The 22,728-nt window shown below is 42.5% G+C and overlaps 3 protein-coding genes across 3 annotated transcripts; 1 reads left to right on the top strand and 2 right to left on the bottom strand.

Moving 5' to 3' along the window:
• The first annotated feature begins 1,946 nt into the window (after nucleotides 1–1,946).
• On the top strand, nucleotides 1,947–2,666 carry LOC137833236 (uncharacterized). The gene has a single exon (XM_068641595.1). The coding sequence runs from the start codon at nucleotides 1,947–1,949 to the stop codon at nucleotides 2,664–2,666; it is 720 nt and encodes a 239-aa protein (XP_068497696.1).
• An 8,650-nt stretch (nucleotides 2,667–11,316) lies between these two features.
• On the bottom strand, nucleotides 11,317–12,000 carry LOC137833237 (uncharacterized). Its single transcript, XM_068641597.1, has one exon. It carries the CDS (start codon nucleotides 11,998–12,000, stop codon nucleotides 11,317–11,319), a length of 684 nt encoding a protein of 227 aa, XP_068497698.1.
• Nucleotides 12,001–20,825: 8,825 nt separating this feature from the next.
• Nucleotides 20,826–21,293, bottom strand: LOC137833238 (uncharacterized mitochondrial protein AtMg00810-like). The gene has a single exon (XM_068641598.1). The coding sequence runs from the start codon at nucleotides 21,291–21,293 to the stop codon at nucleotides 20,826–20,828; it is 468 nt and encodes a 155-aa protein (XP_068497699.1).
• Nucleotides 21,294–22,728: the final 1,435 nt, after the last annotated feature.

Below are 22,728 nucleotides of genomic sequence, written 5' to 3' on the forward strand. Positions count from 1 at the left end.
TGTCAACGCCCGGATACGGGACGGTACATCCTCATTTCATCCCTTTCTCTTTCCTTTGCAGTTCCTGCGATGGCTCACACGAAGTCCACCGCGAACCCTCCTTCTTCGTCGCGAAACCCTCCACCCCAAGCGCGTAGGGTTGCTCCTGGGGCAAATCCTCCACCAGCGCACAACCCACCACGAGCATCTGGTGCTCCTTCTAGCCAGGCTGAGAGGCCTGCTTCTTCTCACGCCAATCCCGCTCAGGCAACTCCGCCAGTCGCCGGAGGGGCTTCCCTTCCTCCACGAGACTATGAAGAACTCTATCCTTGGGCCACCCCAACCTTGCTAAAAGAGACTTCTTCAATAAACACCAAGCTGGGCGTGCATCGATTGAGGAAAGGAGACCAACCCGACCTTTCCTTCCACAAAGAACATGATAGCAAGGTGGCCGTGCTGCCCTGCTTCCCGGGTGAACCGGTCTGCGCGGACGATAAGGGGAGCAACGACGAGTTGTTCTGCTTCATCTACACCATCGTGTTCAAGAAAGTGAAGCTTAGGCTTCCTTTTACCCGCTTCGAGAGAGAGCTGCTAACCGAGCTCAACATCGCCCCCGCCCAGCTTCATCCCAACAGCTGGGCGTTTATAAGGGCATTCCAAATTCTTTGTGCACATCTGCTGTTACCGGCCTCCGTCGACGTCTTTCTCTTCTTATTTGAGGCAAAAAACCCTGGAGATCGCCTCTAGGTCAGTCTGAACGGGATTACTGGGAGATCCATCTTCTCAATCTTCCAGCAGTCTTACAAAGATTGGAAAGGGAAGTTCGTGAAGGTGTGCCAAAACGACCAAGATCCTTCACTGCTCGACGGCTTCCCCTTATATTGGGTACATAAGGGGGACAAGGACGCTAAGGACAGCTTCAGAAGACCAAGGAGCCCTGACAATTTGGACAAGGACCTTTGCCTCTTCTGGAAGAGTGTAGCTGCCGCCAACATCACCTTCCCCACTGCCTCAATCATTCCCTACGAGTTCTTCGAAAGCCAACTCAAAATACACAAAGGTTAGCTCCTACCTCCGCACCAAGTCCTTCGCTTTGAGTTAATACTTAACTTAGCGTCTTCCCCGCTTTACTTTGGCGTTCTGTTACTCTGTGTTGACTCCGATCTTTCCATCTATGTATTGCTCATGTTGTCTCTGCATAAATGTGCTTGTATCATCTGCTTCTGTTTTGATTACTCAACCGTTCTTTACCTCATGCAGATAATATGTTGGGAAAAGGGAAGTTAGCAGAACTGAGGGCGATCGCCCGATCTCACAAGCTGGCGGCGGGCTCCCAAGCCGTGCCTAACCCGGTGGCGGCGATCGCCGCTACTCAAGACAAAACGCCGCCCTGAGGTGCAACCTCTTTCGGGGTACTACCCGCCCCTCAAAGGAAAAAGCTTGTCTTGAGGAAACCAAAGAGGAAAACTCCTCAAGTGGTACAAGAGGAAGAAGATGATGAGGCGACTGAGGATGGCCTCGTCACCAAAAGAACAAGGGTGGCTCCCTCTTCACCACCTGCACTCCCAACACCAACACCGCCCTCACCTCCAGCTCCAACACAACCAGTCCAAGCAACACCCTTGGCTGTCGCACCCCCCGTGGTTGAAAACAGCGACCCCAATTTCATAGAGAACCCTCCAAGCGCCTCCACGCCATTCGTATCTGCTGGAGAGGGTCCTCCTTCAACCACCTCTATCGCTGGGGCCACACCAGGAGGAGATGAGGGTGCTCACAACTCTCCAATACTCATAACCGAATCTCCGACCTCACCACCACGCCAAGAAGCCCCCCTTGCTCTGCAAACTCAAGAGGGTGGTGGTGAAAGTCAACACCAAGCTTCCCCAGCACCTCCTCCAGCAACAACCTCAAGCCTCCCATCTTCCGTCGACGAGGTCTTGGGGCCCTTCACAGCCAAGCTGAAGATGATGGCGGAGGATCTCCCTTCGATCGTATCGAAGGCCGTGAAGGACTCCCTCAACAAGCTCCAAGAGGAGAACTCAACGCTCCAGGAGTCAAACCGCCTGATAAGGATTGAGGCGAAAAAGCTTTCTTGCAACCTGATGGTGGCAGAGATCGATCATTCAAGGCTGGAGGACGCCATGGGCGCTGAGCTAAGGGGCACGCGTAAGGAGGCCTCCGATCTGCGCCAAAAACTGCACCTCCAAGCCCAAGAGAAAATCGAGCTGGAGAGCAAGCTTGTACCTTACAGGCTCAAGGTGGCCAACTTGGAGGCTGCAATGAAAGCAGATGCGACCAAGGTGGAAAACCTAGAAAAAAGGTCGGCAGATCGGGAGGTCCTCCTCGGGAAGGTCGAGAAAGAGAGAGACGACACCATGGCTGAGCTCGCCAAAGCTCGAGAGGAAAACACGAAGATTGCTGCAGAGCTGGCTCAAGCCCGGGATGAAGGCAAAAAGGCCGCTGAAGAACTTGCTCGGGCTCATGAAGAAGCCGAAGAGCTGAAGAAACAAACCGACGAGCTGAAGAAACAAGCACAAGAGCTCGAGCAAAGTTCCGCCCAAGTCCTTGCCGCCGGGTTCGACGCCTTTTTGGAGCAAGTCTCATGCCAATACGCTGAGCTCGACCTCTCCATGGTATCAATCTGCAACGAGGTGGTGGATGGAAAGATCGTGCCATCTGAAGACTAACTGCCTCCCTCCATCACCTTGTTTTTGAAACTTGGCGCTTATCTTTGTTTGTAAAAACTTTATATGTAACAGCTGTTTATGTATAAACTTGAACTGATACTGCTTTATATAACTTCTTCTGCTAAGATGTTGTTTTCTGATAGTTGCCTTGGAATACTTCTTACTCTTACTCGCTGTGTGATTAACCAACATAACCGGTAGAACTTACTCAAATGAATCAACTCAGCGATACTCGGGCTTAACCGTTTACTCACTGCTTTGAACTTGAACAAACTGTTAATCTTATAACAATTCATCAAACTGTTAACTCGAAGTAAAACTTGAGTAACTATTAACTCTCAAACGATGACATTTAACACGACTTGCAAACTTAAGGCAATAAGTTACTTACTAGGCAGCAGGTTTTAACTTAAACTAGTATCACAACACAGTTTACCTGATTTGCCTAGCAAAGTGACTCTTATCCCTGTCATCGCCTGGAACTCTTCTGATCGCTGTAGGGTTCTGGCGATGTGAACTTTCTTTGCCTTCATAACTTGAATATTGTTCCCTCATCTGGGGGGTAGAGGCGCCTTTCGGATCCTTCTCCACCTCCCTGAGTTTCAGAATGATGAGCTGGATAGCGAGGTGTTCTCTTTGAACCTACCTTAGCCACCTTTCTAACTTCTTTCACCCTTCACGCCATACCTGAACTCGTTCAGGACGAGAAGGATTTTATCTGCCTTCACACCGCCTACAAGCGTGGAAGCCTTCTCTGGTCTTACTAAGTCAATATTGATGTTTCACTTAAAGGGGGAAAGGCGTTTTCCTGCCCTTCCCGCCGTTTAAGGTCACGAACACCCCTGACTTTTCAGTTCATCTTGCCTGAACTCACTCTGAGGTGAGAAGGACTTTTTCTCGCCTGAACTCGCTCAACGGCGAGAAGGACTTTATCCTGCCTGAACTCGCTCAACGGCGAGAAGGACTTTATCTTGCCTGAACTCGCTCAAAGGCGAGAAGGACTTTCTCTGGCCTGAACTCACTCAACGATGAGAAGGACTTTATCTGGTGCCTCAACTTGCCTAGGGTGTACATCTCCTCCCCCCCGGATGCACTGAGGACTTTTTCTCGCCTGAACTCGCTCAACGGCGAGAAGGACTTTATTTGGCCTGAACTCGCTCAAAGGCGAGAAGGACTTTATCTGGTGCCTCAACTTGCCCAGGGTGTACATCTCCTCCCCCCTGGATGCACTGAGGACTTTTTCTCTTTCTCGCCTGCACTCGCTCGAGGGCGAGGAGGTCTTTTACTTTTCTTGCCTCAAGACGCACGAGAGCGTTGAGGTCTTTAATCATCGCTGGTGCCTCCGATCGCCGAAAGACGATGAGGACTTTAAAACTTTTAACTGGTGCCGCCAATCGCCGAAAAACGATGGGGACTTTAAACTTTTATTTAGAAAGCATGCAGTATAACTTTAAACTTGCCTTGAATCACGTACGCGTGATAAGGTCTTTTTTCTAAAACTTTCGAAACAACAAGCATGCAATCTTAGAAGCTTTAAACTTTGAAAACTCTTCTTTATTGGGTGGCCTCATTAAAAACCCTCCTTAGGGAAAAAAGAGTGCCCCCTTCAAACTGTTTTAACAGAAAGCTAGTAAATCTCTTCATGTTCGTTTTTACTTACAAAGCTTTAACTGTAATATAACTTGAGGTGTGTGGCGTTCCAGGTGCGAGGAATCGCCCCTCCTTCTAACGTCTCTAAGCGGTAGGCGCCGTTCCCGAGCACCTCGGTTATTCTGAACGGTCCTATCCACTTAGGCGATAACTTGTTCTCCATCTCGTACTGATGGGCCTTCCTCATCACCAGGTCGCCCTCTCTAAACTGCCTTGGCATCACCTTCGAGTTATACCTTCGCTCAATCCTCCTTTTCACCGCCTCAGCCTTTACCCTTGCCTCTTCCCTGACCTCATCCAGTAAGTTCAGATTCAACCTTCTTTCCTTGTTCGAGTCTTCTGCCACAAAGTTCTGGAATCTCGGCGAGCTCTCCTGGATTTCAACTGGAATCATTGCATCACATCCATAGACCAAGCTGAACGGGGTCTCATGGGTTCCTGACTGCTCGGTGGTATGGTACGCCCAAACTATACGGGGTAACTCCTCAGCCCACGATCCCTTGGCTTTCTCTAGCCTTATCTTCAAACCTCTCAGCAACACCCGATTGGCAGACTGTACTTGGCCATTTGTCTGTGGATGCTCGACGGATGCAAACACCTGCTGTATTCCCACCTCTTCGCACAGCTTCTTCAGTAGGTGACTTGCAAACTGAGTTCCATTGTCTGACACCGGGCGCTTAGGCACACCAAACCGGCACACGATGTTCTTCCATACAAAGATCTCGATCTTGTGTGCGGTGATCTGGGCTACTGGTTCCGCTTCGATCCACTTGGTGAAGTATTCAATCGCCACCACCAAGTACTTCATCTGCCTGACCGCCAATAGGAAAGGTCCCAGAATGTCAATTCCCCAAGTATGAAACGGCCAAGGGCTGTAAATTGACTTTAACTCTTCTGGAGGCGCCTTGTGCCAATCGGCGTGCTGCTGACATTGCTTGCAACACTGTGCATACCTCTTGCAATCCTCCCTCATCGTTGGCCAGTAATAACCTGCACGGAGAGTTCTTGCAGCTAGAGCTCGTCCCCCGACGTGACTTCCACATATACCTTCATGGAGCTCGGTCATAATTCTAGTGCATTTTTCTCCGTATACACATTCCAGGAGTGGGTGTGTAAACCCAAACCTATACAGCTCGCCATCGATCATGGTGAACTTGCTGGAATTCTTCTTTATCTTCCTAGCCTCCGTCGGATCCAGCGGGAGAAGGCCGTCTGCCAGGCAGCGCTTGTACTGTGTTATCCATGTGTCTGGCTCATGCGTAGCGCAGAGCTGCGTCATGTTCACCCTCTCCCCCCGACATGCCCTTATTCTCGGCGATCTCAAGGTCTCCTGAGTCAAGGACCTGTGACTCCTCGCCGCTTTCTCCATCGACTTGCTTATCTACAGAACCAAGTGGTCTGCCACAAACGCTCTAGGCGTCTTCAGAGTTTCTTGGATCATTGTCCTCTGCCTACCCCCCTTGCCCGAACTGGCGAGCTTGGCTAGCAAGTCAGCTCGGGCATTTTGTTCTCTGGGCACATGCACCACTTCAAATGAGACAAAGGAACTCTTCAACTCCTGTACATACTCCAAGTAAGCCGCCATTTGTGGATCTTTGGCCTGGAACTCGCCTGTTACTTGTCCCGTGACGAATAACGAGTCACTCTTGGCCATCAGCACCCTAGCCCCCATCTCCTTAGCCAGCAAGATTCCGGCGATCAACGCTTCATACTCTGCTTGATTGTTGCTGGCTTTAAAAGAAAATCTCAGGGATTGTTCTATCAGCACGCCGTTGGGCCCTTCTAGAATGACTCCAGCACCGCTACCCTGCTGGTTAGACGATCCGTCCACCGAAAGTACCCAACGAAAATCGTCCCCTTCAACTCGTGCTGCTTCTGACGAGAGCTCGACCATAAAATCAGCGAAGATCTGCCCCTTGATCGGTCCTCGGGGCTCATATTTGATGTCGAACTCCGACAGTTCCACTGCCCACTTCACCATTCTCCCAGCTACATCAGGCTTCTTCAAGACTTTCTGGATGGGCAGGTCGGTCATCACCAGCACTGTAAAACTGTGAAAATAGTGGCGCAACCTCCTCGCCGAAAATACTACAGCCAGTGCAGCTTTCTCCAAGGCCTGATACCTTATCTCCGGGCCTTGTAACACTTTGCTGACGAAATAAATAGGCTTCTGAGCCTGGTCTTGATCTTGGGCGAGCACCGCACTCACCGCCCTCTCAGTTACAGCAAAATACAACCTGAGAGGGATTCTTACTAAGGGTTTGCACAAAACCGGCGGGCTCGCCAGGTACTCTTTAAGCTTCACGAAAGCTTCTTCGCACTCCTTCGACCAGACAAACTTGTTGTTTCGCCTCAAACATTGAAAATACGGATGGCCCTTCTCTCCACTAGCTGATACGAAACGAGACAGGGCGGCCATCCGACCTGTAAGCTGCTGCACTTCCTTCACGGTAGCCGGGCTCCTCATCGCCAATATGGCAGCACACTTATCAGGATTTGCCTCTATTCCTCTTTCAGTTAAGAGGAAACCCAAGAATTTCCCTGCCTCCACGCCAAAAATGCACTTCTCGGGGTTTAGCTTTAATCTGAACTTGGCGATCGTAGTGAACAACTCCTCCAGATTCGAGACGTGCTTGCTCTTCTCTAACGAGGTCACGACCATATAATCTACATACGCTTGCACATTCCTTCCCAGCATTGGTGCAAGCACCTTATCCATCAGTCTTTGGTACGTGGCCCCCGCATTCTTCAGCCCGAAGGGCATCACCTTGTAACAGTAGCACGACCTCTCAGTCATGAAGGCAGTTTTCTCTTCATCCATAGGATGCATCTTTATCTGATTATACCCCGAGAAGGCGTCCAGAAAACTCAGCAACTTGCACCCTGCTGCACTGTCGACCAGGGCATCTATGCTTGGCAAAGGATACGAGTCCTTTGGACAAGCCTTGTTCAGGTCAGTGAAGTCGACGCACATGCGCCACTTCCCGTTGCTCTTCTTCACCAGTACGACATTAGCTAACCATTCAGGGTACTGGACCTCCTTGATATGGCCTGCGGCGAGGAGCTTTTGCGTTTCATCCCTAATCGCCTGTCTCCTCTCCTCATTAAACTTCCTTCTTCTCTGTTGCACTGGTCTGCCGTGTGTGTCCATTGCCAAATGGTGACACAAGAAGTCGGGGTCAATTCCCGGTATGTCTGAAGCAGACCATGCAAAAGCATCCAGATGCCGTTCTATCACCTTGGCGATCTGGTCTTGGAGCTCACCCTCCAAAGATCTTCCCAGCTTGAAGACCTTTCCCCCGATCTCCCTCTCGAGCCACTCCTCGACGGGTTTGGGTCTGGTTTCCCTGGCGATCACCGCCCTGGCGATTCCCGAATCCCTCGCTTCCTCTGGGCGGTTTCTCGCTTCTTCTTCTCGTCCGACGCTCTCTCCCTCAGCCTCAGCATTTATCATGGTGACATCGCCTCCGGCGGCCTAGGCTTCACACCGGGAGGCGGCGTCGTGGTGATGTAACTTACTGACCTTTTATTCTTGAGGCTATTTTCATAGCACTTCTTCGCCTCCTTCTGGTCAGATCTGATGGTGATCACCACTCCCTCCATTGATGGCAACTTAACCTTCATGTGCCTGGTTGAGGGCACAGCTCCTATTCTGTTGAGGGTGGGTCTCCCCAACAGAATGTTATAGGCTGAGGGGGCGTTCACAACGAGGTACTTGACCTTCTCCGTCCTCGAGGCCACCTCATTCGTGAACGTTGTTCTCAGCTCAATGTACCCCCTGACCTCCACCTGGTCGCCAGCGAACCCATACAAGCACCCTCCATAGGGTCTTAGCTGGTCAAGGGGTAGCTACAACTGCGTGAAAGTCGGCCAGAACATTACATCTACCGAGCTTCCTTGGTCCACCAATACCCGGTGGACTTTCCTTCCCGCTGTGACGAGCGAGATGACTATGGGATCGTTGTCGTGAGGCACAACGTCCCTAAGATCCTGCTTTGTGAACGTGATGTCCACATCTGGCGAGTGATCCTCGAACATATCCACCGTCATCATAGGCCTCGCGTATTTCTTCCTCTGTGATGCAGTGCATCCACCACCCGAGAAACCTCCAGCGATGGTGGGGATCTGCCATGAGTGGGCATCTCATGCTGCTGAGCCTCACCACTCGCCGGCTGGGAGCTCGACGCACCTCCCGTCCTCTTGTCCAGCAGGTAATCATTCAAGAAACCGCTCTTGACTAGGTCGTCAAGCTGGTATCCCAGGGCCAAACACGAATCAACGGTGTGACCAAAACTCTGGTGGAACTCGCACCAGGCGTTTGGTTTTGGTCCTAACACCTTGTCGCCCACTTTTTGAGGCGCCTTAAGCCTGGCTGCTATGTTGGGAATGGCGATTAGGTCCGCCAACCCCATGACAAACTTGTACTTTGGTGGGTGATTGTACTCCCTGGGGGCACCCTGGGCCCCTTCCCTTGTTTTTCCTTGGGTCATAAGGATGGCGAGTCCTTTGATCCTTCTTGGCCGCCATCGTCTCCAGCACCCTCTGCGGCTAGATTCTAGTCTGGGCTCGTGGCCTAGCAGGGGCCACGCTATCTCTCTTCTCGGCGACCTCACTCTCGTCGGTGATGTGGGCCATCGCAAGTCGCCTAACTTCAGCAAACGTGGCGGGGTGGGCCCTAATCAGCGCCTCACAGAAAGGTCCCGGAAGCACGCCCTTTTTGAAAGCGTATACCAACATCTCCTCGTCTTTAGCGGGCGAGCGGACCATCTGTGCTCCAAAGCGATTCAAGTAGTCCCTAAGGGACTCTCCCTGGTACTGCCTTACGTCGAACAAATCATAAGACACCCTAGGTGGCGCCTTGTTCACAATGTACTGGTCGACGAAAAGCTTCGAAAACTGCTGGAAATTGGTTATGTGACCTGTAGGCAGGCTAACAAACCATTCCAGCGCTGTTCCCTGGAGCGTGCTCACAAACATCTTGCAATATACCGCATCTGAGCCTCCTGACAGCATCATCTGCGTGTGGAACGTAGTGAGATGTGCCTCAGGATCCTCCACGCCTGTGAAAGAGGCTTTCACAGGTACCACGCTCGCAGGGATCGGCGTGTCCGTGATCGCCTGAGCAAATGGCATTGGGAAAACACGCGGTGGTGACGACGGCGCAACTTCTTCAACCACTGTGCGTCCTCTCTGCTCCTGAAGAGCTTGTCGCAACTCCTCAGTAACTTTGCTGAGCTCTTCATTCCTGGCCTGAGAGGCGACCAGGTCTTCATGCATCTTTGCCTGCTCTATGCGCGATGCCTCCACATTTGCCTGCAACGCACGCATGATCTCCATCATCTGCGCCATGGTCATGGCGCCTTCTGGAGCAGCTGACACAACGGGACTTGAACGGTTGCTTCTCATCTTTCTCATGAAAAATCAGCAAATCAAACTTCAGCGAACAAAACCTTCACCAGCAAACGATCGATCCAGTAATCAATCGGTCAAAAACTCTCAAACTCCCAAGAACTTCCAAGAACGCAAACACAACAGCACGCCGATCGATTCGGACGCAAAACCTTCACAGAAACTTGCGTTCTCAGCACAACCTACTGCTTCTTTGCCAAAACTCCCGATTCACCGGCCAGAAACACGAACGAACAGTAAAGTCTTCAATTTACCGATTGAAACTCGTGCTAACAGCGAAAAACTTCAACTCTCCGAACAAGAACTCAAACGAACGGGGAAAAACCTCAATTCACCGAACAAAACGCAAGCGAGCGGCGAAAAACCTCAATTCACCGAACAAAACGCAAGCAAGCGGTGAAAAACCTCAATTCACCGAACAAAAGCTGCATTTATCAAGATTAGCATACAACTTTTCTTTTCTAAGAACATTCAAAACAACACACAAATGTTCCTCATGGAATTCCAAACTAGTGCTATAGATCAAGATGTCATCAAAATACACCACAACAAATTTGCCCAAAAATTCTCTCAAAACATGGTTCATTAATCTCATAAAAGTGCTTGGGGCATTTGTTAGCCCAAATGGCATCACACGCCACTCATACAATCCATATTTTGTTTTAAAGGCAGTTTTCCATTCATCCCCCTCCCTAATCCTAATTTGATGGTAACCACTTCTGAAGTCAAATTTTGAAAATATACAAGCACCGTACAGTTCATCCAATAAATAATCTAACCTAGGAATAAGGTTTCTATACTTGATGGTAATGTTATTGAGTGCTCTACAATTTGTGCACATCCTCCAAGAACCATCCTTTTTAGGCACCAAAATAACTGGAACAACACAGGGGCTCATGCTCTCTTGCACCTATCCTTTGTTCATAAGTTCTTCTACTTTAGTTTAGATCTCCTTTGTCTCTTAAGGGTTGCTTCTATAAGCTGGCCTATTAGGCAAAGATGCTCCTGGAAGAAGGTCAATGTGATGTTCAATTCACCTTAGGGGTGGGAGTCCTCTAGGAACATCACTTGGAAACACATCCTGGAATTCCTACAACAAAGAATTAACACTAGGAAGAAAATTAATTTGATTAGAATGGTCAGCAACCAAAGTATTGTTTTTGCAATAAAGTAAGTAAAGGGGTTTGCTAGAAAGTAGCAACTTTTTCACTTCATTCACTTTCAGTAATCCACTCATTTTTCTCTCATGTGTTTCTCTCTTTTTAGGTGTTTCACTCTTGCTCTGTTTAGGTGTTTCACTCATCTCTCTTTTCTCTTGGACTCTCTTTTCTCTCAATTTGATTTGATCCTCACACAACTCTCTGGGAGATAAGGGTTTGAGAATGATCTTCTTATTATTCTACATGAAAGAGATTTTATTAGTGAAACCATCATGAATAGCCTTGGTGTCAAACTGCCACGGCCTCCCTAACAAAATGTGAGTTGTCTCCATTGGAACCACATCACACAAGACATTGTCATTATATTGTCATATGGATAGGTTCACCTCCACTTGCTTACTCACTGTCATCTCTCCATCTTCACTAAGCCATTAAAGCTTGTATGGCCTTAGGTGCAGTTTTGTCTCCAAATTCAGTTTGGTAACTAGTCTTGAGCTAGCTACATTGGTGCAACTTCCTCCATCAACTATGAGTGAACATATTTTCCCTTGAATGGAACATCTAGTATGGAAAATATTTTCCCTTTGGGTTTGGTCCAAAGCTTGCATTTTGCTTCCTAAAAGCCTTCGAATCATGAACAAATCACCCTCAAATGCATCCAACTCCACCTCTACATCCTCTTTCTCTTCTTCACTTGAAGGTTCACCGTCTATTTGTCCATTTGATAACATGTACATAGTTTTTTTTGTTGGACATTCCGCAGCATAGTGTCCCCTTCCTAAGCATTTGAAACATTTTACATCACTTGTCTTCCTTTTAGGTGGTGAATTGTTATATTTATTAGATGACTTCCCACTTGAAGACATGGCTGAACTTGAGGGAGCTCCTTTATTCTTCCAGTTGGAATTATTATTATTGTTAGAACTCCTCCTCATGATTCCTTTCCTCTTGAGTTGTTGTTCTACTTGGTTAGCCTTGTGCAACAAGTCCTCAATGTCAACATACTCTTGCAGCTCCACAACATCCCTAATATCGTAGTTCAGTCCATTAAAAAACCTAGCCATGATTGCTTCGTTTTCTTCATTCATTCCAGCTCTAATCATGGTTACCTCCATCTCTTAAAAATACTCTTCCACACTTTTATTTCCTTGAGTCTTTCTCTGGAGTTTGAGTTGCAAATCCCTATTGTAGCTTGCTGGAATATATCTCTTCCTCATAATCCTTTTCATTTCTGTCCAAGATTCTACCATGGGTTCTTCATATCTAGTTCTGTCCCTTTGGTATTTATTCCACCAAGTTAAAGCATAATCTGAAAATTCAGCTGCTGCCAACTTCATCTTCTGCTCCTCATTATACTCATTGCAAGCAAACACATGCTCTACTTTAATTTCCCACTCCAAGTAAGCATCAGGATCACTTTTCCCATTGAATGTGGGAATATTTAATTTTATTCCATCAATTCTCAAAGTTCTTTGTTCTCCCTCATTTTCTCTTCTCCTCCTCCTATCTCCCCCTCTATTTTCTGGATTTACTTGTTGTGCTTGCTCCATTTGATCCAACCTCTCATGGAGTCCATCACTTTGTTATTTCATTATCCTTTCCAAGTGTTGTGTTAAGGCTTGCATATGTAGTTGAGAAAGTCCACTATCTGACGATTCCCCTACCATGCTTAAACAAACAGATTACAAATAACAATAAGTTTGGGCCTCACACCACTTTCTCACGTGTTTACACTCAACACTCGTGTTTCACACAATAAGACTTTTTTTTTCTAATGATCACACTACCTTTTACCACTCTTTCTCTACTTAAGGTTCTTACAAGAATCAAGCAATCAATAATCCAGAATCACTTTAAAAAGTAGTTATCAGGATCAATTAAAAATAATAGTAAAGAACAAAATAGTGAAGAACAATTTGACTATCAACCAACAAGCAAGACAATTAAAAAACAGCAAGCAAAACAATATATAAAGAAAATAAAATATGTAAATAGGACTCTTTTAGAACTTTTAACAAACACCAAGTATCCACTGAATAAGAGTTATTTTTTTTTCTGTTTTCCTCTTGTTTTTTTTTTCTATTTCTGTTTTCCTTTTCTTCTTCCTTTTTTGTTTCTTTTTTTTTCTGTTATTTTTTTCTATTTCTTCTTTTTTTGTTTCTTTTTTTTAAAATAAAAAAAATAAAATGAACAGTACCGTGAACAATACCCCCGTGAACAGCACAACGTGAACAATAATGAGGAGAAAAAAAAAACAAAAACAGGATGCACAATTATATTGAACTCAAGACCAAGTACAAAGTATCAACCTAACCACTGGGACAAATGATCATTCTTGAAATATAAGGATTTTAGTATTGTCTTATTTTCTTACAAACAAGAAAAGACCTCTAGCTAAATTTGTAATTTATACACTATTGGAACTCAGAATAGGGGAACGAATATTTTGACAATTTTAGAGAGTGTTTCTCTGCTAGGGTTTTTCCCTGCATCTTGCGATCTTATCAAGAATCCACCAATTCTTGTGGCGATCATCCTTAGGCTTATCAAACTTTGTTTGTGGCGCCTTCCTTTATCCAGGTTTCTATTGTTACTGTTTTGAATTTATTCTGTTCCGTAACCTAAATTCCCAATTTTACTGTCATTTCTATTTGGATTCATATCAATAGGGCTAAAACAAGAGGGGGTGAATTGTTTTTTAAAGATTTTCGCAAGTATTGAAGGTAGAGTGAAAGGCTATGAAGAACTAATCAATGGAAAATTTGTCCAGCTAAATATAAAATTGTTTTTAAGCTTGATGAAGAAAATCAACCGGTTATTTTTATTAGCACTTTATAAAAACAAAGTTAAAGCAGTTTAAAAAGTGTAAAGTTAGAGAGATTCACAGAGAATGTTTATACTGATTTACTCAACATGATGGAAGAGGCCCCAACACCAATCCATTGAATGGCCACAAAAATGTCAAATTGAGGCAACCACTAGAGTTATGGTCAAAGAGGGGTCAAGAGGTCGCATTCTACATGTCATAAACTCTAGTGTAGATTAGATTTTAATTTCTTGTGAAAATAATGTTAGGAATTTTATTTGTAATTTTTCCTTAGATGAAATTTGGCACCTAAAAACCAACCTTGGTTAAATTAGGATTTCTAAAACACCTAATTTTAACCAAGGCTGGTTATGTTTAACCAAGGCACATTTTCCACATATTTCATATTTAACATGTGCTAAATGTTTTCCATCATATGTTAAATATGCTACACGTGCTCCATGTGCTAAGTGTAAAAATGGGTGCCACTTTCAAAGTTCTTTTCATTTGAAATTCCCTCCAATTCTCTTTTCATATTCAGCCCATTCTTGTTATATATAGAGGAGCTTGGGTCATGTAAATTCAAGATTAATACATGAGTGAATTGCTACCAAAATTGTGCCAATTTCACTCCTTACCCAAAACCTCATAGGTTAGGCTCTTAATCTTCACAAACTTTCCCTTTCCAAGTAGAGTTGGCCTCACCACTCTCAAATCCTACCTATCATGCACCTTCAAGGTCACCACCACTCTTAGGAGGACCTTGTTCCATCTTCAAACCGTGAAGCTTCTGCAACTCATCAATAAATCTGAAAATATGAAGGAACAAATCCATCAAACACATCTGAGCTACATCCAGTCCTCAGAAACCACTGAGAATTCACTATGTAATCAACCCTAGATTACAAACTACACACACCAAGAGTGATGATCTTGAACCCCTCAAGAACACACACCACTCCTTGGCAAAAACCACACCAAGAATGTTGATCTTGATCCCCTCAAGAACACACAACACTTTTTGGCAACACCAGTACATAAATACAATTATCAAGAAGGAAGGGAATAGAATACACCTGGGTAAATCACAAGATCAAAGATCATAATAGAAGACCCAATTCTATTCCACACTTGAGATGATCCAAAAAACTCATTGAAAACTGTTTTTGATTGATCCTTTTTACTTAGTTAATGCATAGGAGCGTAAAACCACCTTTTTATCTTTCAATCAAATGGTTAAAACAATTACAACAAAAGCCCAAAAGCTGTTGGAATCATTTAAAACAGAAAAACCACTTACCATAATTTTGTTAAGGTTTTCAGCAACACAATCTGTTGATTTTTCGAAATAACCAATTGACTTTTGTTTGATAGCATTAAAATCCACTAAGTGTCAAATAACGTGTTGTTTCGAAATTTCAACTTGTTGAAATTTGTTTGACAGCAAAGCCAAAGCCAAAGCTTTTACAAATCATTTTAAAATCCACTAAGTGTCAAACAACCTATTGTTTCGAAATTTCAACAATTTCACTTCCTTTTAGAAAACCCACCTTTTCAAATGTTAATGATTCAATTGAGCTGGGATCATCTTAAGGAGTGAATTATCAAGTTTCAAACAACTAGACACACACACAACAACAACTAGGCTTTCTACTTGGATTTGGAGACATCAAAGAATCTTGTTCAACACAAAGATGAAAAGGATAAAAAAAAGGTAAAGAAAAATGTACACATTAATAGTTGTTTCCTCAAAAAATGTCGAGTTGGTATTTCATAGAAGAGACCAAAGGATGAAACATGAAGATGATTTCTCATTCAAGCAAATGGTCCATCCGAAGATAAATGTGTTGGGTTCAATAGTGTCAAAGTTCAAGAGGGGGGCGGGGGGGTGAATTGAGCTTTTAAAAATTTCAAACAGATTCAATTTTATCACATGACAGAGAAAAAGAATCGATTTATTTTGACATGAACAAATTTATTTTGACATGAACATATGTATTTTTCTGCTTACAATAACAAAATAGTAATTCAGTTATGTGTTTTTCTGATATTAAGTGAATTGATCAGCAAACAATGTTCACATTAATTCAAGCAGAAGAAAATCCGAGAGTTGAGTTAGTGTACAATCCTTGAATATAAAATCACCCACTTGAATGAATCTTGTCAATTGATTGAGTTGATAGAACAGATTGCCCAAACTGTGATAGCACCTCCAACCAAGCTTAGAATAACAAACGAGAACAAGCACACTTTCTCTTTTAGAAGTTCTTTCAAGATCACGTGCTAAAAACTCTGAAAACTCTCAATCTCTATTTTAAATTTGTTTTCTTAACGCTCACTTTAGTAAGAAATAACTCTCTGTATATAAGAAATGATTTATAACATACTTTTAAAAACAGTTTAAAAATTTGTTAAAAAAAGAACAGATTGAAGTTATAATGAATAAATTTATTTTCAAAAAAGATAAAGAGATATTTTTGAACAGATGAAACTCAGTCGTTTTGATATGACCTAAGGCTGAGCCAAAATACTGGATGCACAAAACAAAGTGATTAAAAACTTTTAAAGAGCAAGGCATCAATTTAAAAAAGAATTTATTCATTTAAGAAAGAACAAATTGATTTATGTGCAATAAAGCATATTTTGGAAAAACATGAGAAAAACATTTTAGAAAACGTTGTGCTTGATCTTATAAACTTGATAAGGATTAAAATGTGGGTCATAGTGTTAGAATGTATGGCTTTAAACTAGAGGGGGGGGGGGGTGAATGGTTTAAAGAGGGTTTTCGCAAACTTTTTAAGATAGAATGAAATTCTTTGCGAGAATCCAAATTTAGGAATTCAGTTTGCCAAGAACAAAGCTCAAAACAGAAAAGCAATAGAAAACAATCACTTGTTTATACCAGTAAAATAACAACAACTGAAATTAAAGAGTTTAAGGGAGAGAGAAATGCACAAACGGTTTATACTGGTTCACTCTTAACCCAAGAGCTACATCCAGTTTCCCAGAAACCACTGGGTAATCAAATCCATATAACATACACACACCACCAAAGAATTGAGCTTGATCCCCTCAAGACAGACACTTCCTTTGGCTCAACACATACACCACCAAGAATGTTGATCTTGACAACCTCAAGAGCTCACAACCCTTCTTGGCTTTACAACACCAAAATGTACACAAATCACAGAACGAATTACACTGTTACAGAATCAACTAAAATCAATACAGAGTAATCCTATTCCACTTATCTCTTGAATAACCAGAGCTCAAAGTTCAAACTCAGATGCTTCAAAAACTCTTTGAAAAAATCAAATATGTTTTTCTTTCTTGTTGTTTGTTATAAAACATTAACAAAATATTTATAGTATTCAAATCTTGGTCAAAACATTTAAAGCAGGAGCGTATTCAATTATGAAATCAATTAAAGCTCTTTTAACAACCAAAACTGTTTCTGTTAGGGTTGAAATAGCGAATCAATCGGTTGTTTGGGTTTGACAGCAAGTCTGGATTACAATATAATCTACCCCAGATCCTATTCTAAAGCCAACCAGCAACAACAAGCACCTCCAGCCTTTCCTCAAACACAAAGGATTTGGATTCTTCAAAGCTTGAACACACTTGATTCAACACACAGGGCAAAAAGCTCACTTTAAACACACTCTAACCTATACACAAGACTATCCAAAAACACATACAATCTTCAAAGCAGAACACACACAATTCTTCATCAAACACATTGACTTGAAGGAACAATATTCATCTTCAACAATCTCCCCCTGCTTGATGGAAACAAATCCCCATAGCTCTGCTGCTTTGAAGTAAGATTAGCACCTGTATTGCACTTAATTTCAAGATACAACAATTGAAAGTGATCATATAACAAAACAGATTTTAGAGAAAACTTTAACTCCCTGTACCACAACAGTTTATCAAGTCTGCATCATCTAGCATTATAAGCTATTTTTCTCCCCCTTTGAATTCATCAAACAACATTGAAGCATAGAGAAATATAAAACCAGATAAAAGCTAAATTGTTGAACATATTACAGAAAACATAAGATAAGCATAAGATAGGCACTGAAAACATATCACTTTTACTTCTTGTAGTACAGTTCTGCCAACTGCTCCTAGACCCCTTCAATTTGATGATCGAGATGCTGGAATATCATTTGTGTTGCCTCAAAATAGGTCTTTTGATCATTTGAAAGAACATCAAGACGATGCAGAACCTGCCTTTCAAACATGGACATTGGTTTACCTCTATATTCTGGAGCTTGATAAGCAACAAGAGCATTGTAGTGAGTTGCAACAACATCTTCATTCATTGACGGTGGTGCTGGTGAATCTCCCCTGTATTCCATAGATGGAGACCTCATTTGACTCATAGAAGGTTGAGCAGGAGACTCCATTCTGTGAGATGATGTATGATGAACTTCATAGCAAGATTGTTCTGTTGCTTGCACCATATCATCTTCCATAGGCACTGCATCATCTCCCTCTTCATTGTTGAGATTTGATCCTCCATGTTCCTCCCTGTGAGTCCTGCTCTTATGAAATACCCTGATGTTTTCCACTTTGTGAAAACCTATCTTGATGAGAGTGGCATTGCCAATCTCACTCACAGCTTTGATAGTCTCATTCCTCTCATTAGCAGTATCAATACCAAAGTAATCAATTAATTTTGATACAAGAATAACATAAGGAAATTTGTAATAAGCTAACCTTTTCGATTTCAACATATGTTCCATTATGATGTATACCCAGTTAACTTTTATCAGATTCATAATGCAGTAAAGGAGGATTAAATCTCCCTCATGCAAAATAGCATGGTTAGTGCCTCTAGGAATAAGTTGCCATGCAATGATGTAGGCAATTAACCTTGGAGCTAAATTCAGATTACCTACGTTGAACCTGTTGAAACTTTGAGATGGATTCCTTACACAACTCCTGTAGTATTGGATTTTATTGAACTCCTGAATTCCATTTGTGTTTCCTTTTCCAACCTTCAAACCAGAATACTTGATTCCAGCCACTGAGTTCCACACATCATTTGAGACTTTCATCTTAATACCTTTCACATATGACACAAGATTCTTCCCATCCAGTGTCACGTTGCTTCAGTTTTTGATGCTTTAGTGCATATTTGGTTTCAGTGATTTTTTCAAGTTTTAGCCATGTGAACTCCAAAACCTTGGGTGTGTTGATCTGTTTTCTACTCATCTCATGGATGTAGGCAATTATGGCCTCTTCATCTCTAGCAAACCAGTTCTCCAAAACCCCTTGAGAGTTGTTATGCTTCTCTTGATTTTTTTTTTTGACGTGAGGAGGATGCCATTGTTGAAACAATCTCAAGTATGCACATTAATCATCTTGAAAACAAATCAGTGTAGAGAAAATAGGTATACAACAACAAATTAGAAAAAGAACACAGTAACCTTACCAAGTTTAGGTCAAGAGTGAAAGTTGAGAGATAACAATGCTAGAAACAGGTTTATATAAAGGAACAATAGTGATTTGATCAAGCAATTAAGAGCAAAGATATGTGCATATTTGATTCACTATGTGATGTGAATGCAATAGCAAGAATACATGATTCTTTGACATTCTTAGGAACAACTTGAGTTGGTCATGAATTGGCACTTTAATTAGAATTGGATCAAGGTTCTACTTCAAGAACTCACCAAGACTTTGCACCGAACCAAAGCTCACATGGAAGTCCATGTATTGTCAAATTGAATCTCAAACATAAGAATTGAAGAAACAACAATTGAATTCAGCCAATGAAAGAAAATTACCGAACAGAATTGCAAATACAGCAAAGGCACCGAACAGAATTTGAAGAACAAGTAAACTAGAACATGAACATGAAGAAGAAACAAAGAATGAGAATAGAAAACTTATGGAGATGGAAGAATAGGTGAGTGATCACGCCACTTAGAGTGTGGATACTCCAAGATTAGTGTGTTGCCGCCACTTGAGGTTCACCATAGACACCCAAGATAAGACTTGATGAAGGCACCAAAGCTCTTCCAATTTCTCTCTCAAATTGAGTAGAGTTTTCTTACTACAATTTCCAAATCTGATTTGTACAAGCTAAGCACCTTTATTTATAGCCTATAAGGTGCTGAAATGCAAAGCTAATCAAATGCAAATGTGCCCCTAAATGACATGTAATTTCGGCGCCAACTAGTGCATGAAGGAAGTGTGACTTTTCCTTCCTAGTTTGGCACCTCCTAACTCATATTTACACTCCCCCTAGCATCCCTTACTAAGTTCACACCCCCCTAAGCTTCTACTATTTCTAAACTACAACTAAGGATGCTTTTACAAAAGAGGTTTCTTATGTTTCCCTCTAAGCACCTTCCTAAAGACTATTCTATATATTTTCTACTTAAAGAGAGATATTCCAAATGAAGCCTATTATTTGAGAGTTTGTAGACTTCTTTATATTTAGGCTTGATCTTCTCTTTGACTTCTTTTAATTTGTGAGAAGACTAGAAGGAAGAACTTCAAATGTGTAGGTGAAAATCCTCTTCCTTCATTAATAAAATCCTATCCTATTGGATATCCATCACTATGTATGTGCATAAAATGTTTGGAAATGAGCAAAAAATATTTTGAAGTCATGGTTTGCACTTCAAACTTTCCAATTGTGTAATCAATGCATCAAATTAGTTACAATATCAAGATGAAAATTGTCAAAACCTATTGGTTAATACCCACTACGTCAGTCAACCAGTCAAAGAGCATATATTAATGTTTCTCTTTCCTAGTCATCAATGTGCACCAATATCAGAAAAAAAAACATGTTTAATTGATAAACAACAAATTTATTTTTCACTGCAGAGGAGAATTTATGTTTATGATACCCAATTCATTCAACAGAAAATTAAACGTATCTTTGGCCAAGGGTTTAGTAAACAAATTTGCAAGTTGCAAGTCAGTACCAATGAATTTAATTTCACATGTTCCATTTGATATATGTTCTCTTAGAAAGTGATGTCTTATTTCAATATGCTTAGTTCTTGAATGCATGATATGATTTTTTGTTAAATTGATGACACTAGTATTATCACACAACATAGGTATATTATTAAGCAAGATACCAAAATCATTTAACTATTGGCTTAGTCATAGGGTTTGAGCACAACAACTCCCTGCAACAATATACCCTGCTTCAGCAGTAGAGAGAGCAACACACGCTTGCTTTTTGCATTGCCAAGATATCAAGCTTGATCCAAGCAAGTGACAGGTGCCACTGGTGCTTTTTATATCAATCTTGCAACCTGCAAAGTCTGAATTAGAGTAACCAGTTAAACTTAATGAAATATTACCTGGATACCACACGCCAACATCTTTTGTTCCTTGAAGATATTTCAAAATCCTTTTGGCTGCATTGAAATGTGATTTTTTTGGAGCAGATTGAAAACAAGCACACATGCATACAACAAACATTATGTCAGGTATGCTGGTAGTAAGATACAATAAAGACCTAATAAGTCCTCTGTATTTGGTTTCATCAACTGAATTTCCAGCCACATCATGATCAAGGTGGCAGTTGGTTGAGAATGGTGTGTTGATTGATTTGCACTTATCCATTCCAAATTTTCTTAACAGCTCCTTGCAATACTTAGCCTGATTTAAGAATATGCCATCCTTGAGTTGTTTGACCTACAAACCTAGAAAGTAATTTAGCTATGTTGAATAAAGTGTGTTCAAGCTTTGAAGAATCCAAATCCTTTGAGTTTGATGGAAGGCTGGATGTGCTTGCTGTTGCTGAGGTGTTTTAGAATAGGATCTGGGGTAGATTATCTGTGTAAATCCACTCTTGATTGACTCCAAAGCTTAAGTATTTTCAAACTAAGTGAAAAACAACCTGTTATTTTCTCGAAACAACCGATTGTTTTATACTTAGGTGTTTTAAGAAAGGTTGAAAACTGTTTTTGGTGATTGGCTTGCTGTTAAACCAAAACAACCGATTGCTTCGAGCATTCAATCAATTGTTTGTTTTGAAACCATAACAGAAAACTGTTTGTGCTATGACTGAGCTTTAAATGATTTTGTAACTGAATGCACTCCTGTTTTAAAGGCTTTGACCAGTCTTTGAAAGCTATAAAGAGTTTGTTTAAATTATGTACCAAACAAGAGCTGAGATTTAATCAAAGAAAAACAGATTTGAGTTTTTCACTGATTTTTGCTTTCAAGAGTTGAAGATTGCTTTAAGATTGCTTTGATCAAGAGAGAGTGGAATAGAATTTTCATTTATATTGATTTCAGATCATTCTGTAACAAGTGCAATCCTTCTGTACTTTGTGTAAACTCTGGTGTGTCAGGCCGAGAAGTGTTGTGTGCTCTTGAGGTTGTCAAGATCAACATTCTTGGTGGTGTTTGTGCTGAGCCAAAGGAAGTGTGTGTCTTGAGGGGATCAAGGTCACTTATTTGGTGGTGTGTGTAAGTAATCTAGGTTTGGTTACTTAGTGGATTCCCCAATGGTTTCTGGGAAGACTGGATGTAGCTCTTCGTTTAAGAGTGAACCAGTATAAACTGTGTGTACAATCTCTCTATCCCTTAAACTCTTTAATTTAAGTTTGTATATTTGTTAACTAGTATAAACAACCGATTGTTTCTGATCCTGCCTGTTGACCAGAACGCAAAAGCCTCGCCTCGTCAAAGGTGTTCTTCCTCTGGATCGGCTTTGCACCACGCAAGCTTCTGTCCTTCACCTCGATTCACCTCAAGAACCTGCAAAAGACAGAGTGGCGCCGCTGCGGCCGATCGCGCTCCGACGCCCAAGTCAGCGACTGAACCACCTAAATACTAGGAGGAAAACTAAGAACTTCAGGAACCGTGCAATGTTCTCTCTCAGCGTACTCAAGTTCTCTCAAGCGTAAAGAAGTATTCTAAACGCGCGTACCTCAGAAGTTCGTTAGAGTCTCTTATATACCTGGGCACTTTCTCTCTCCTGACGGTTGCACATCTGAACACGTGGCTCGCATCTAGCTGTACACGCGTCACCATCTGGAGCGTCCTCTGC

The sequence above is a fragment of the Phaseolus vulgaris genome, chromosome 6 (genome assembly GCF_000499845.2).
Source record: "Phaseolus vulgaris cultivar G19833 chromosome 6, P. vulgaris v2.0, whole genome shotgun sequence".
NCBI classification, from domain to species: Eukaryota; Viridiplantae; Streptophyta; class Magnoliopsida; order Fabales; family Fabaceae; genus Phaseolus; species Phaseolus vulgaris.